We start from the raw sequence: 10,026 nt of genomic DNA on the forward strand, positions 1-10,026 counted from the left end.
CAAGAAGCACAGCCACATTGTATCCAGCAGAAAGATTCTCCAAGGCCTCAGTGAAAAAACAAAATCCATTGCATGCATAGATAAAATACATAACGATGTTTTGACTTCTTGAGTGTCCATTCTTCATCGCAGCCCAAGCGTCAGGCACAAAACCAGAGATGATCAACAGCGTCAATAAAAAAGACAGAGTAAATCACTAAGTAATAAAGCATACGGCAGGACTACATATGCAGATTTGTGTAAGAAGTAGAACATTTACACAGAGTTTGACATCCTCAACACTCTCCATTGCAGGTCTGATCCATTGCAGGTATCTCAAGGCCAGCTCGGGCTGTTTCCTGACCAGGAGGCTGTTAATGATGCAGTGATGTTGCCAGGGGAGCCGGGAAGAAGCAGCTCTTGGACTTAGCGGCAACTCCATAGAGGGCTGAGAGCAACATAATACAAAATACAGTAACTTAAAGGATTTCTTTTCCAGGTATGTAAGACACTTTCTCCTCCTTTCCTATCGAGTACATCATATTCACTACTCCAGTGACCTATTAGTCCTATTTGTGAAACTGTACAGGGGATATGAATTGAATCAACAGTATCATTGTCAAACCTTTTAACAAGAAGTGATAATGATAATTATTAAATCACTTTCTGTCAAAGTGCTGTACATTTATAAGGGACAGCAGGAGGCTCTTTCCAGATGAGAGGCAAAACATCTTCAAGGAGAGAAAGTTGCCAGGATAAGGTTTGGCAACAACTGACTGTGACCAAGATAACTGAGACATTTACAGAATGTTTACTGGTTCCTTTAAGCTCACTGTTACCCCCATATATTAACTTTGAAGACTTAGTAAACAAGTCTCCATTCTGACCACCTGAAAGTTGTTTTGCTTCCTGTACCTTAGCACGTCCATGATCAAGCAACCAGAGGGCTATGATTTGTTGAGAAAAAGTGCAGGGAATTGTGAAAGCCAGGAAGAAAGACTGCAGAAGATCATCCTTACAATTCAGGAAATTCGTCATGTCCAGGATAAAATACATCAACTTTGAGATGTATAGGTTAGAATCCACATCTAACATACAAATCAGGAAAGAGCACAGTATAAAAAGCAGAGAAAAAATTAACTGACACTGCACTTGGATGGATACAAAAGTTTGGACAGCGATGATGTCAATTTGGGGTACCAGCACAAACTTCAGAAGGGCCTGCAAACTGGAAGGAGGATAGAACTGATCAGAACAGTCCATAGAAGTCCACATGTTGCTATGATCCCTGACTATCTAAGTCACCATATTCTGGATGGGGGAGAAGAAAAACAATATTTAGAGTTGGCAAAATGATATTTAAATGTAAATTTACCCAGGTATCTCTAGACTCACTTTCCAGTGGCTGTTCTCCATTTCCTTCCACATCTGAGTAGCATGCATCACTTTGTTAGCCACTAACAGCAACAACAGACGAGAAAACTCTTAGCACTGTAAAAAACGAACATCACGTCGAAGGAATATTGCCGGTATGATCTGTACTACGGCATTTTGGCAAGGGTCCCATGATGCCCCACCACTGAACCAGTTGCCCCAGCTATGTATGTTACCTTAGAAGCATGTTCTCTTGATTGAAATGGTCACATTTTTACTCCTGGGGAACCATCTGCTTCTTTGCACATGGAACCCCCACACCTACTTAGAAAAGACATAAGGATTTAAACGGAAGATTTATAATAAACTAGCATGTCCCGTGTGTGTGTGTGTGTATCTGTGTGTGTGTGTGTGTGTGTGTGTGTGTGTACCGTGCCGGGGAGGGGACTAAAATGTGCAGTTCCCTGACTGACTGAGCCAGAGTGAGCAGGTTCCTGTGCCTCTGCAGCTGCACATGCACCCTGGTGAAAGCACTTTGATGGTTAAACATCCATAGCCCCTGGCGGTTTTTGCGTTTTGCGTTCACGCACATGCAAAACCTGATGTACACACACAAAAAGCAACTTTGACAAGTTACACAAAGCCACTGTCAATGATGGTCAGATGAACTTACATAATGTTAATAGCTTCTTCTTCCTTTTTCCATCCGCTGTGCCCAGCAGTTAGAGGTCTTTAGGATTTCTTCCATGATATCATCACCTTTTTGGGATTGAATGTTCATCAATCATAACTTACTTGACATAATTTATGATTTATAGATACTGCTGGTGTACCTTCAGTGTTGAGCTTTTGCATCCAGCGGATGATGGGTCTAATATTGTTGCTGGCCAGTGATGACTGCTGACTGTGTGATGAGGTCAGATACTGAGCACCAAATTGAGTTTACAAGTGGGATTAAGCAACAAAGTTGATATACAGTCTATTATTTTATAAGAAAACAAGTGATTACAAGGTACAAACCCCTCTCAGTCATGTTACCATATGTAGATCAATGGATTGTGCAAGGACAATTATTTTTTGTTGATATAATCTGAAAAATCAAAAGGTTTTATACATTCTTAAAACTTACTAGGAACAGAAGTCCAAATCTAATATACTTTCACTTCACTGCTGATCTGTGCAGAAGTAAGTGAGTGCTGAATGCTCTGGCTTGTGGATTTGCTGACTGGCCCAATGGCTACAGGAAAGGTGTCTTCGTACACAAGCTACTTTGGTACATGTTAATCCACTAATCTCACTGTAAGTTAACATTCATTGGCTGATTTGCAGCATGATAAGTATTTTTAGATGTGCGTTTGTCAAAGGAGATGAACTGAATCAAACCACAGACTTGAGATGGTGGGAGAATGTTCATGTGTTGAACATTCTGCTGTTGTTGAGGTTTAATGCTCTATGTGCTGCCTTTTTTGTTTTCACAACAAAAGGCAAGGTTTTAGCTGACTGGGTTATGGCCCTGGCCGGATATCATACTGTGTAGCTCTTAGTTTGATGGTAAGCCAATATAAAGAAATTGTGAAGGGTGATACATGAGACCTTCTGGAGGAGTGGCACAAGGGAAATAAATGCACGTATCACCTTCTAAAACAGACCCAAGGGTGCACAAGCAAGTGATCTCCTTGAGGTAGTCCCAAGTGCAGATAAATGCAGGGTTGTGACACAAAAGGCATCTGACATGAAACCTATGCCAGATTAAATATGCAAATCAAGCATTTGACTTTCATACCCAAGTTAACAATGACTGGAAGCACTGCTGAGAACCTCCAGTGTGCCAGTGAAAATTGGAAATGACAGAAAATGTGAGTGTTTGACATGCAGAGGAGGAAGGTGGATGAAGGTAAATCTGTGCCCAAAGGAACGGGAAGAAAGGTTGGGCTAGAAGCTACGGAACACAATTTAAGTTTTATTATTAACGGGAGGAGATGTAAAAGACAGTGTTAAATAAAGTATATGTATACACAGAAACAGGTTAGCAAAGAAGCAGAAAAGAAACTGAAGAGGTCAAGGTAAAGGTAGCAAAGTCCAAACAAAGGACATATAACAGGACTGTCTCAGAAAATTAGAATATTGTGATAAAGTTCTTTATCTTCTGTAATGCAATTACGAAAACAAAAATGTCATACATTCTGGATTCATTACAAATCAACTGAAATACTGCAAGCCTTTTATTATTTTAATATTGCTGATTATGGCTTACATCTTAAGAAAACTCAAAAATCCTATCACAAAAAATTAGGATATCATGAAGAAGTAATTTTTGTTTTTGTAATTGCATTACAGAAGATAAAGAACTGTATCACAATATTCTAATTTTCTGAGACAGTCCTGTAATGACCTGTATGATAGGTATGACTGTCAGGAAGGTGTGAGTTTTACAGGTGGGCTAAACAGAAAGATAGAGATGGCAAGGATGTGCGGCAGTTTCGGATGATTAAGGTTAGAGGGGGAAATGTGTTGACAAGTGGCAGGAGAGTGATGGTAAGATGGAAAACCTACTTTGAAGAGAATAAGTATAATGAGAGAGAACTGAGAGGAGGTGACCATTGTGGATCACAAAGTAGGTAGCAGAGATTACTAGAGGTGAGGTGAGTAAGGAATTGAAGAGGAAGAAAAGCTGAAAGATATTTGGTCCTGAAGATGGAAGTGGAAGTATGGAAGTGTCTTGGAGAGGCGGCATAATAGTTTTTGACTATTATTCAACGGGATCTTAAGAGTGTGAGAGTATGTCTGAGGATAACTACAGAAGAATAAAGTGGATTGAAGGAAAGTGTGGTGAAACCTAGACTGAGGGCAGAGGTGACCGTTTGTGAGCAGCAGTAGGCATCATGCCAAGGAAAAGTACTCCAGATGCAGTAGTTTATTTTAGGATGTTGTTAAAAACGTACAAGGAAGGCCAGGGGGACCTGTGCCTTTGTAGATCTAGAAATATAACAGGCCACTGAAAGGGGAACTATGGTATTGTATGAAAAAGTCTGGAGTAGTAGAGAAGAGAATGTTAGACTGGTGCAGGACATGTATGACAGCTGTGAGACAGAGGTGAAGCGTGCCATAGATGTGACAAAGGTTTTCAAGGTGGAGGTGGGACTGCATTGGAGACAAGTTATGTGCCCCATTGTGTTTGTCATATTGATGGACAGGCTGATAGATGACGTTAGACATGAATAGCCATGGACTATGATGTTTGCAGATGACATTTTGATCTGTTGATCTGGGAGCAGGTGGAGGAACTCCAGAGAGGAGGGATGGAGGTAAGCTCTGGAAAGGAGAGAGGTGAAGGTTAGCCACGGTGAGATGGAATACAGGTATGTGAATGAAAAGGACCCAAGTGGAACGGTAAGGAGTAGAGATAAAGAAGTTGAGGATTCCAAGTACTCAGGGTCAACAGTCCAAAGTGATGGAGGGTGGGGAAAGAGCTGAAGAAACACATGCAAGTAGGTTGGAACAGCTGGAGAAGCATGTCAGGGATAATATGTGATAAAAGAGCATTAACCTGAATGAAAGGAAAGGAGTACAAGACATTGGTGAGACCGGCAATGCTGTATGGTTTAGAGACAGTGCCATTGGGGAAAAGACAAGAAGCAGAGCTGACGGTGGCAGAGATGGTGACGTTGAGGTTCTCTTTGGGAGCGACGAGGATGGATAGGATCAGGAATGAGTCCAGGAGGACAGAGCATGTTAGATGTATTGGAGATAAAGTCAAGACCAGACTAAGATGGTTTGGTCATGTACAGGGGAGGGATAGTGAATATATTGGTAGAAGGATAGTGAGGTTGGAACTGACAGCCAGGAGGCTTATAGGGAGACCAAAGAGGAGATTTATTGGTGTAGTGAAGGAGGACATGAAATGAGTTGATGTGAGAGAAGAGGATGCAGAGAATAGGGTTAGATGGAGGCAGATGATATGCAGCGGCGACCCGGGAAGGAAGCAGCGGAAGGGAAAAGAGGAAGAAAAATAAGGTGATTGTCCTCTGGAGCTCAGCAGAGATCTGAATGGACCAAATGATGTTCCTCCTCCTCCAACCTTTCCTGGGAATTGAGCAAACAACTTTGAACAAAACTTATGACTGGATGATGTTTGGAAATGTTGTTTAAATCAATTGATAGTTGCTACAGTGGCAGCCTCGAGCCATTAGAGTCCTGCCTAGGAGGGACCCTTCTAGAGCACCAGAATACCAAAATTTGGATGAGTTGACATCGTAATGAATTTTGATGAACACAGTGCGAAATGAGTGATCTGAAAAGAACCTGTACAAAGATGTTTTTTTGACTCATCCAGTGTAGCAATTTGGTATAATCATCAATGGTTGATCTACATTCAATTGAACGTCATTCAAGACAATATAAGCATATTTTATGATGGCACAAAGGCATTGATCAAGTTTTGCTCTCTTTTGAATGGCATTTCCAAGAATGATCAGCGTTGCTTTTGTAAGCGGAGGAACACCGTCAGACAAAATGACCACACGGCCATTACTTTTACTACACCGGGACAGTCAGATTTGCCTAGGTAGCAGAAGGTGGGTCGAAATCCCTCGTGAGGCCCAGGGATGATTAATGATTAAAGGGGATTAGGAGGAGGGTCAGGACTGGGCTACTAGGCTCGCATTGATGCTGTTGTGGCTGCCTTCAAACAATCTATGTCAGTAATACTACTCGCCTCCTGCAAGAATACATTTGAGGATGTCCTTGGAAAACCATAAGAGTGATTTCACACTTCAACGTAAAACATTGAGCTGTTTAAGGTAGGTCAAATTGACAAATATCAGGTTTGATTTTTGCGCAGTGTTTCTCATGCAAAGAAGGGATCACAATGTGCGACTTTTTATCATGAGCATTTAATTGTGTTTGGTGAATAATGTGGCCATGTTTTCTTTTTCATGTGTTGTTAGGGATGTAGTCACACCGATCTGCCAACACTGACAGTTTAACCATAATGCAACGTTCACAAAATATTGATCACGACAACTTGGCTAAGCTGCTTATGAGAGGACCTTCAGAGCAGCGTGTACCCAACTTCCCTCCCCACATATTCTGAGTCATTAGTTCGCTCCTTTCCCTTTTTTTACGCACATCCCTGCCCCCTGCAATCAGGATTCAACAGAATAACAGATCAGAGTTGAAATATGGCTGTCTTGAGAGTGACGTTCACCAAGACCAAGAGAGACAAACTAGCACAAGTGCTATGGATCCTAAACTGGATGTCTGTGGTGACAGGGATCATTCTCTTCAGCCTGGGACTGTTCCTCAAGGTGGAGATCAACAAACGAAAGGATCTAATGGCTGAGAGGGACATTCAGTACGTGCCCAACATGCTGATAGCTGTGGGCCTCATTGCCTGTGCCATTAACTTCCTGGGAGGTAAAATCTGCTATGACTGTGTGGACACCACCAAGTTCTTGCGCTGGAAGCTGATCATGCTGCCGTATATCATCTGCACCTTTTTCTTTACCTTCTGTGTGCTGGTGGGGGCCCTAATGTGTTACACTATGCGTTGGGAGCTTGAATACTCTCTCAGAGAGGGGCTGACAGAAGCCATGAAGTATTATAAGGACACAGACACGCCAGGGAGATGCTTTCTGAAGAGAACTGTGGACATGTTGCAGATAGAATTCCAATGCTGTGGCAACAACGGCTATAAAGACTGGTTTCAGATTCAGTGGATAAGCAACCGTTACCTTGACATGTCTCAAAAAGAGGTGATGGAGTAAGTACTAACTGCAGATCTCATCACTTGAGAGCACAATAACACATATGCGCTTAACTTTTCCATTTTCTTGCCCTCCAGCCGACTGAGGAGTAACGTGGAAGGAAAGTACCTCCTGGACGGAGTGCCGTTCAGCTGCTGCAACATAAATTCCCCCCGGCCCTGTATCCAGCAGCAAATAAACAATAATTCGGCTCACTTCAACTACGATCACCAGACAGAAGAGTTAAATCTGTGGGTAAAAGGGTGTTGCCAGGCACTGCTGGAGTATTACACAAATATCATGCAGTCAATTGGTTTCACAGTCCTCATGACCTGGCTGTTTGAGGTGAGGAAAGACAATTTGGTAACAACAACTTTGGTAACGACAAAACGTTCTTAACTAACTTGAGAAATAGTCGTGTATGTTGAATTTCACAAGTTTTCTTTGACTACTTACTTTAATCACAGCACTCATCTTGGAATAACTCTAAAGTTACATAGCTTGTCACAAAGCCGTCTAGCTTGTGATTAACTTTTGTATCCTCATTTGTGATCTCTGTCAAGAGGAGAGTGGAAGTGAAGTGCATTTATAATTTTGTCAATCAAACCGGGTAACTTAAAACAATACCCAATTTACTAAAACCACAAATCAAAACATGTTAAATTACTGGGAACTCTCTAATTGCCTTCGGGCAATGCCAGTACAGTAGTTCTTTTCAGGTGTAGATACCTCAGGTGTAGATACTACTGTAACTGTAGGGTGGTGATCACACCTTCCCTTTATGAGCATTTTATTAGCTTAGGCGATGTCACTTTGATTGGCACATTTATGCACGTGTCTGTGCCCCTGACTGCACTGTCAATGATTTATGCCTGTGTTTATTTTTTTTAGCTGTCAGTGTTGACGGGGGTTCGTTACCTTCAGACCTCACTGGAAAACGTGCTGCGACAAGGAGACCCAAACTCTGAATCTGATGGCTGGCTGCTGGAAAACAGTGTCATGGAAACTGCTCGTACCAACCTTAACATTATTAAGAATCTGGGTAAAAACAACCAGATTGATTCGGCCAACGGCGTAGACCCCAACATCAACGTGCCATCCACTTCCAAAGCGCACTACGGCCCCGACAATGTGCCATCACAACAAATCCCTGTAGCTAGTTGACCTCTCCTAGGCCAACAGTCCTGGGGTGTGTTGACAACTTTCAGTTGTTTAGAGTTTGATTCATTTATTATGTGGCGCTGATAATGAACTTAAAGAAAAGAGAGAGAAATAGCTATGTGCGGAATTAACGGAATTACCACAGTTCCATTCTTGGATGGATGAATAACGCCTTCACTTGTTTTACCACCACAAGGACTTGACATTTTGAAAGTACCCTATTGCTTAACGATGCAAACAAAATTTATCATCAAATAAACTTTTTTTTTTGGACATTCTAGGGTTTTACGTACTGTAATGACTCATCTAATGTTGTGTGTTACAGTGTAGCATGTGGTTCAACAACAGTTATCCAAACCCATTCAATACATGTGACTCAACACAATGGAAACAAAATGAACTTGAAACCTAGCTTTAAATATGTTGCATATGACAATGATGACATACTTCACAACTTCTACCGAATGTCCATACTTAATGTTGTGTCTATTGTTCAACCTTAAAGTATCAATTTACAATGACTATATCAAGAATTCTTGGAAAAAACTCATAATGCATGTTTGAAGATATGTTGGGATTCAAGCGTATGTTAACTGGGCTCAGGAGACTTGGATGAATATTTATCATTCAAAATAAGTTTAGAGGTTGAAAATACAGGCAAAATGATCACGATAAGCTGTGTTTTTTTTTTTTTCTTCTTCTGGAATTTGCTTTATTGTTTGCTCAATCCAAATCATCGGCGCATTTTCCAGTAATCCAAAAACTACGGTTTTCCACTGAATTTTTGAGAAGCCAGACTGACGTGCCCTTGGCGGCCTCCAGTTGAAAGTCCAACAAGAGGTTAAATAGCTACTACTCACCAGCAGTGAATGAGAACTATAATTCAGTTGTCCTCTATGACTTCCCCTCTTTTTGCCCACACTGAGGATGAGGTTGTTTTCCACTGTTTTCCCGTTGACCAGTGTCTTGTTGACTAGAGCCTTGTTGACCTCATCCCCACCCTTGAAGACACCAGTGATAGTCGTGTAAGAAGCATAGACAAGTTGTTGATGTTGGTCATGAGGCAATGATGCAATCATGGGTGTGTAGGGTTGAGAGTGAGTGGCCAGGGCAACATCCTGCAGTGATCCAGTGCTGACTTTGAGTTCAATAGAGACTTGTCCTCCTATTTTCACCATCAGTGGTCTGTCAGTGAGGAAGACCAAAATCCAATTATGTGTGGCAGGGTGGGACACCAAGGTCAGTCAGCTTCACATTAAGCTTAGCTATCTGGATGATGTTGAATACCGAGCTCTGGATCAGGGAGAACTTCCAGAGATAGTGTATGTTCCGCTGTAGTCATGTGTCTATTTGGGCGATAGGCGAACTGAAGAGGGCGAATAGTGTCTGGGATCACCGAGGGTGTGTGAGTACCAGCTTTTCCAGGCTGCTGCTCTAAAGTCATTCAGAGTGGATACATCAGATTTCTTTCAGACTGACATTATAATGGCGGACTTGAATATTCATGGGACCGCTTACTGATGTCTGTTAACAAACTGCAAGTTGTTCTCCAAAGAACTTTAGGATTTTGGGTGAAATGCCTTCTGCACCTGCTGTTTCAAAGGGATCAACCTCTTTCAGAGCCTTCAGGACCTGCATGTCTAACATCTAGGGCAGAATCCTTGGAGCCATTGGGGTTTTTGTGGGAGTATCTGTGATGAGGTCATCAAATCTGGCATAAAAGCGATTGAGGCTATCAGATAGGGTGGTGTGTCTGACCTCAATGTTC

General features: G+C 41.9%; 1 protein-coding gene across 1 annotated transcript; it reads left to right on the top strand.

The window, feature by feature from the left end:
• The first annotated feature begins 6,019 nt into the window (after window positions 1–6,019).
• On the top strand, window positions 6,020–9,216 carry prph2lb (peripherin 2-like b). The gene is made up of 4 exons (XM_086150053.1): window positions 6,020–6,152; window positions 6,300–7,114; window positions 7,196–7,442; window positions 7,989–9,216. Exons 2-4 carry the CDS (start codon window positions 6,534–6,536, stop codon window positions 8,259–8,261), a joined length of 1,101 nt encoding a protein of 366 aa, XP_086006179.1. The 5' UTR covers window positions 6,020–6,152; window positions 6,300–6,533; the 3' UTR covers window positions 8,262–9,216.
• Window positions 9,217–10,026: the final 810 nt, after the last annotated feature.

This window comes from Fistularia commersonii, chromosome 1, assembly GCF_037954325.1.
Source record: "Fistularia commersonii isolate RoL2024-O1a breed Wild chromosome 1, RoL_Fcom_v1.0, whole genome shotgun sequence".
NCBI lineage: Eukaryota > Metazoa > Chordata > Actinopteri > Syngnathiformes > Fistulariidae > Fistularia > Fistularia commersonii.

Excerpts from the sequence above, each read along its gene's own strand:
- prph2lb (XM_086150053.1), top strand. The coding sequence starts at position 6,534 with ATGGCTGTCTTGAGAGTGACGTTCACCAAGACCAAGAGAGACAAACTA. Across the intron at positions 7,115-7,195 it reads TCTCAAAAAGAGGTGATGGA|CCGACTGAGGAGTAACGTGG; the intron begins GTAAGTACTAAC and ends CTTGCCCTCCAG. Across the intron at positions 7,443-7,988 it reads TCATGACCTGGCTGTTTGAG|CTGTCAGTGTTGACGGGGGT; the intron begins GTGAGGAAAGAC and ends TATTTTTTTTAG.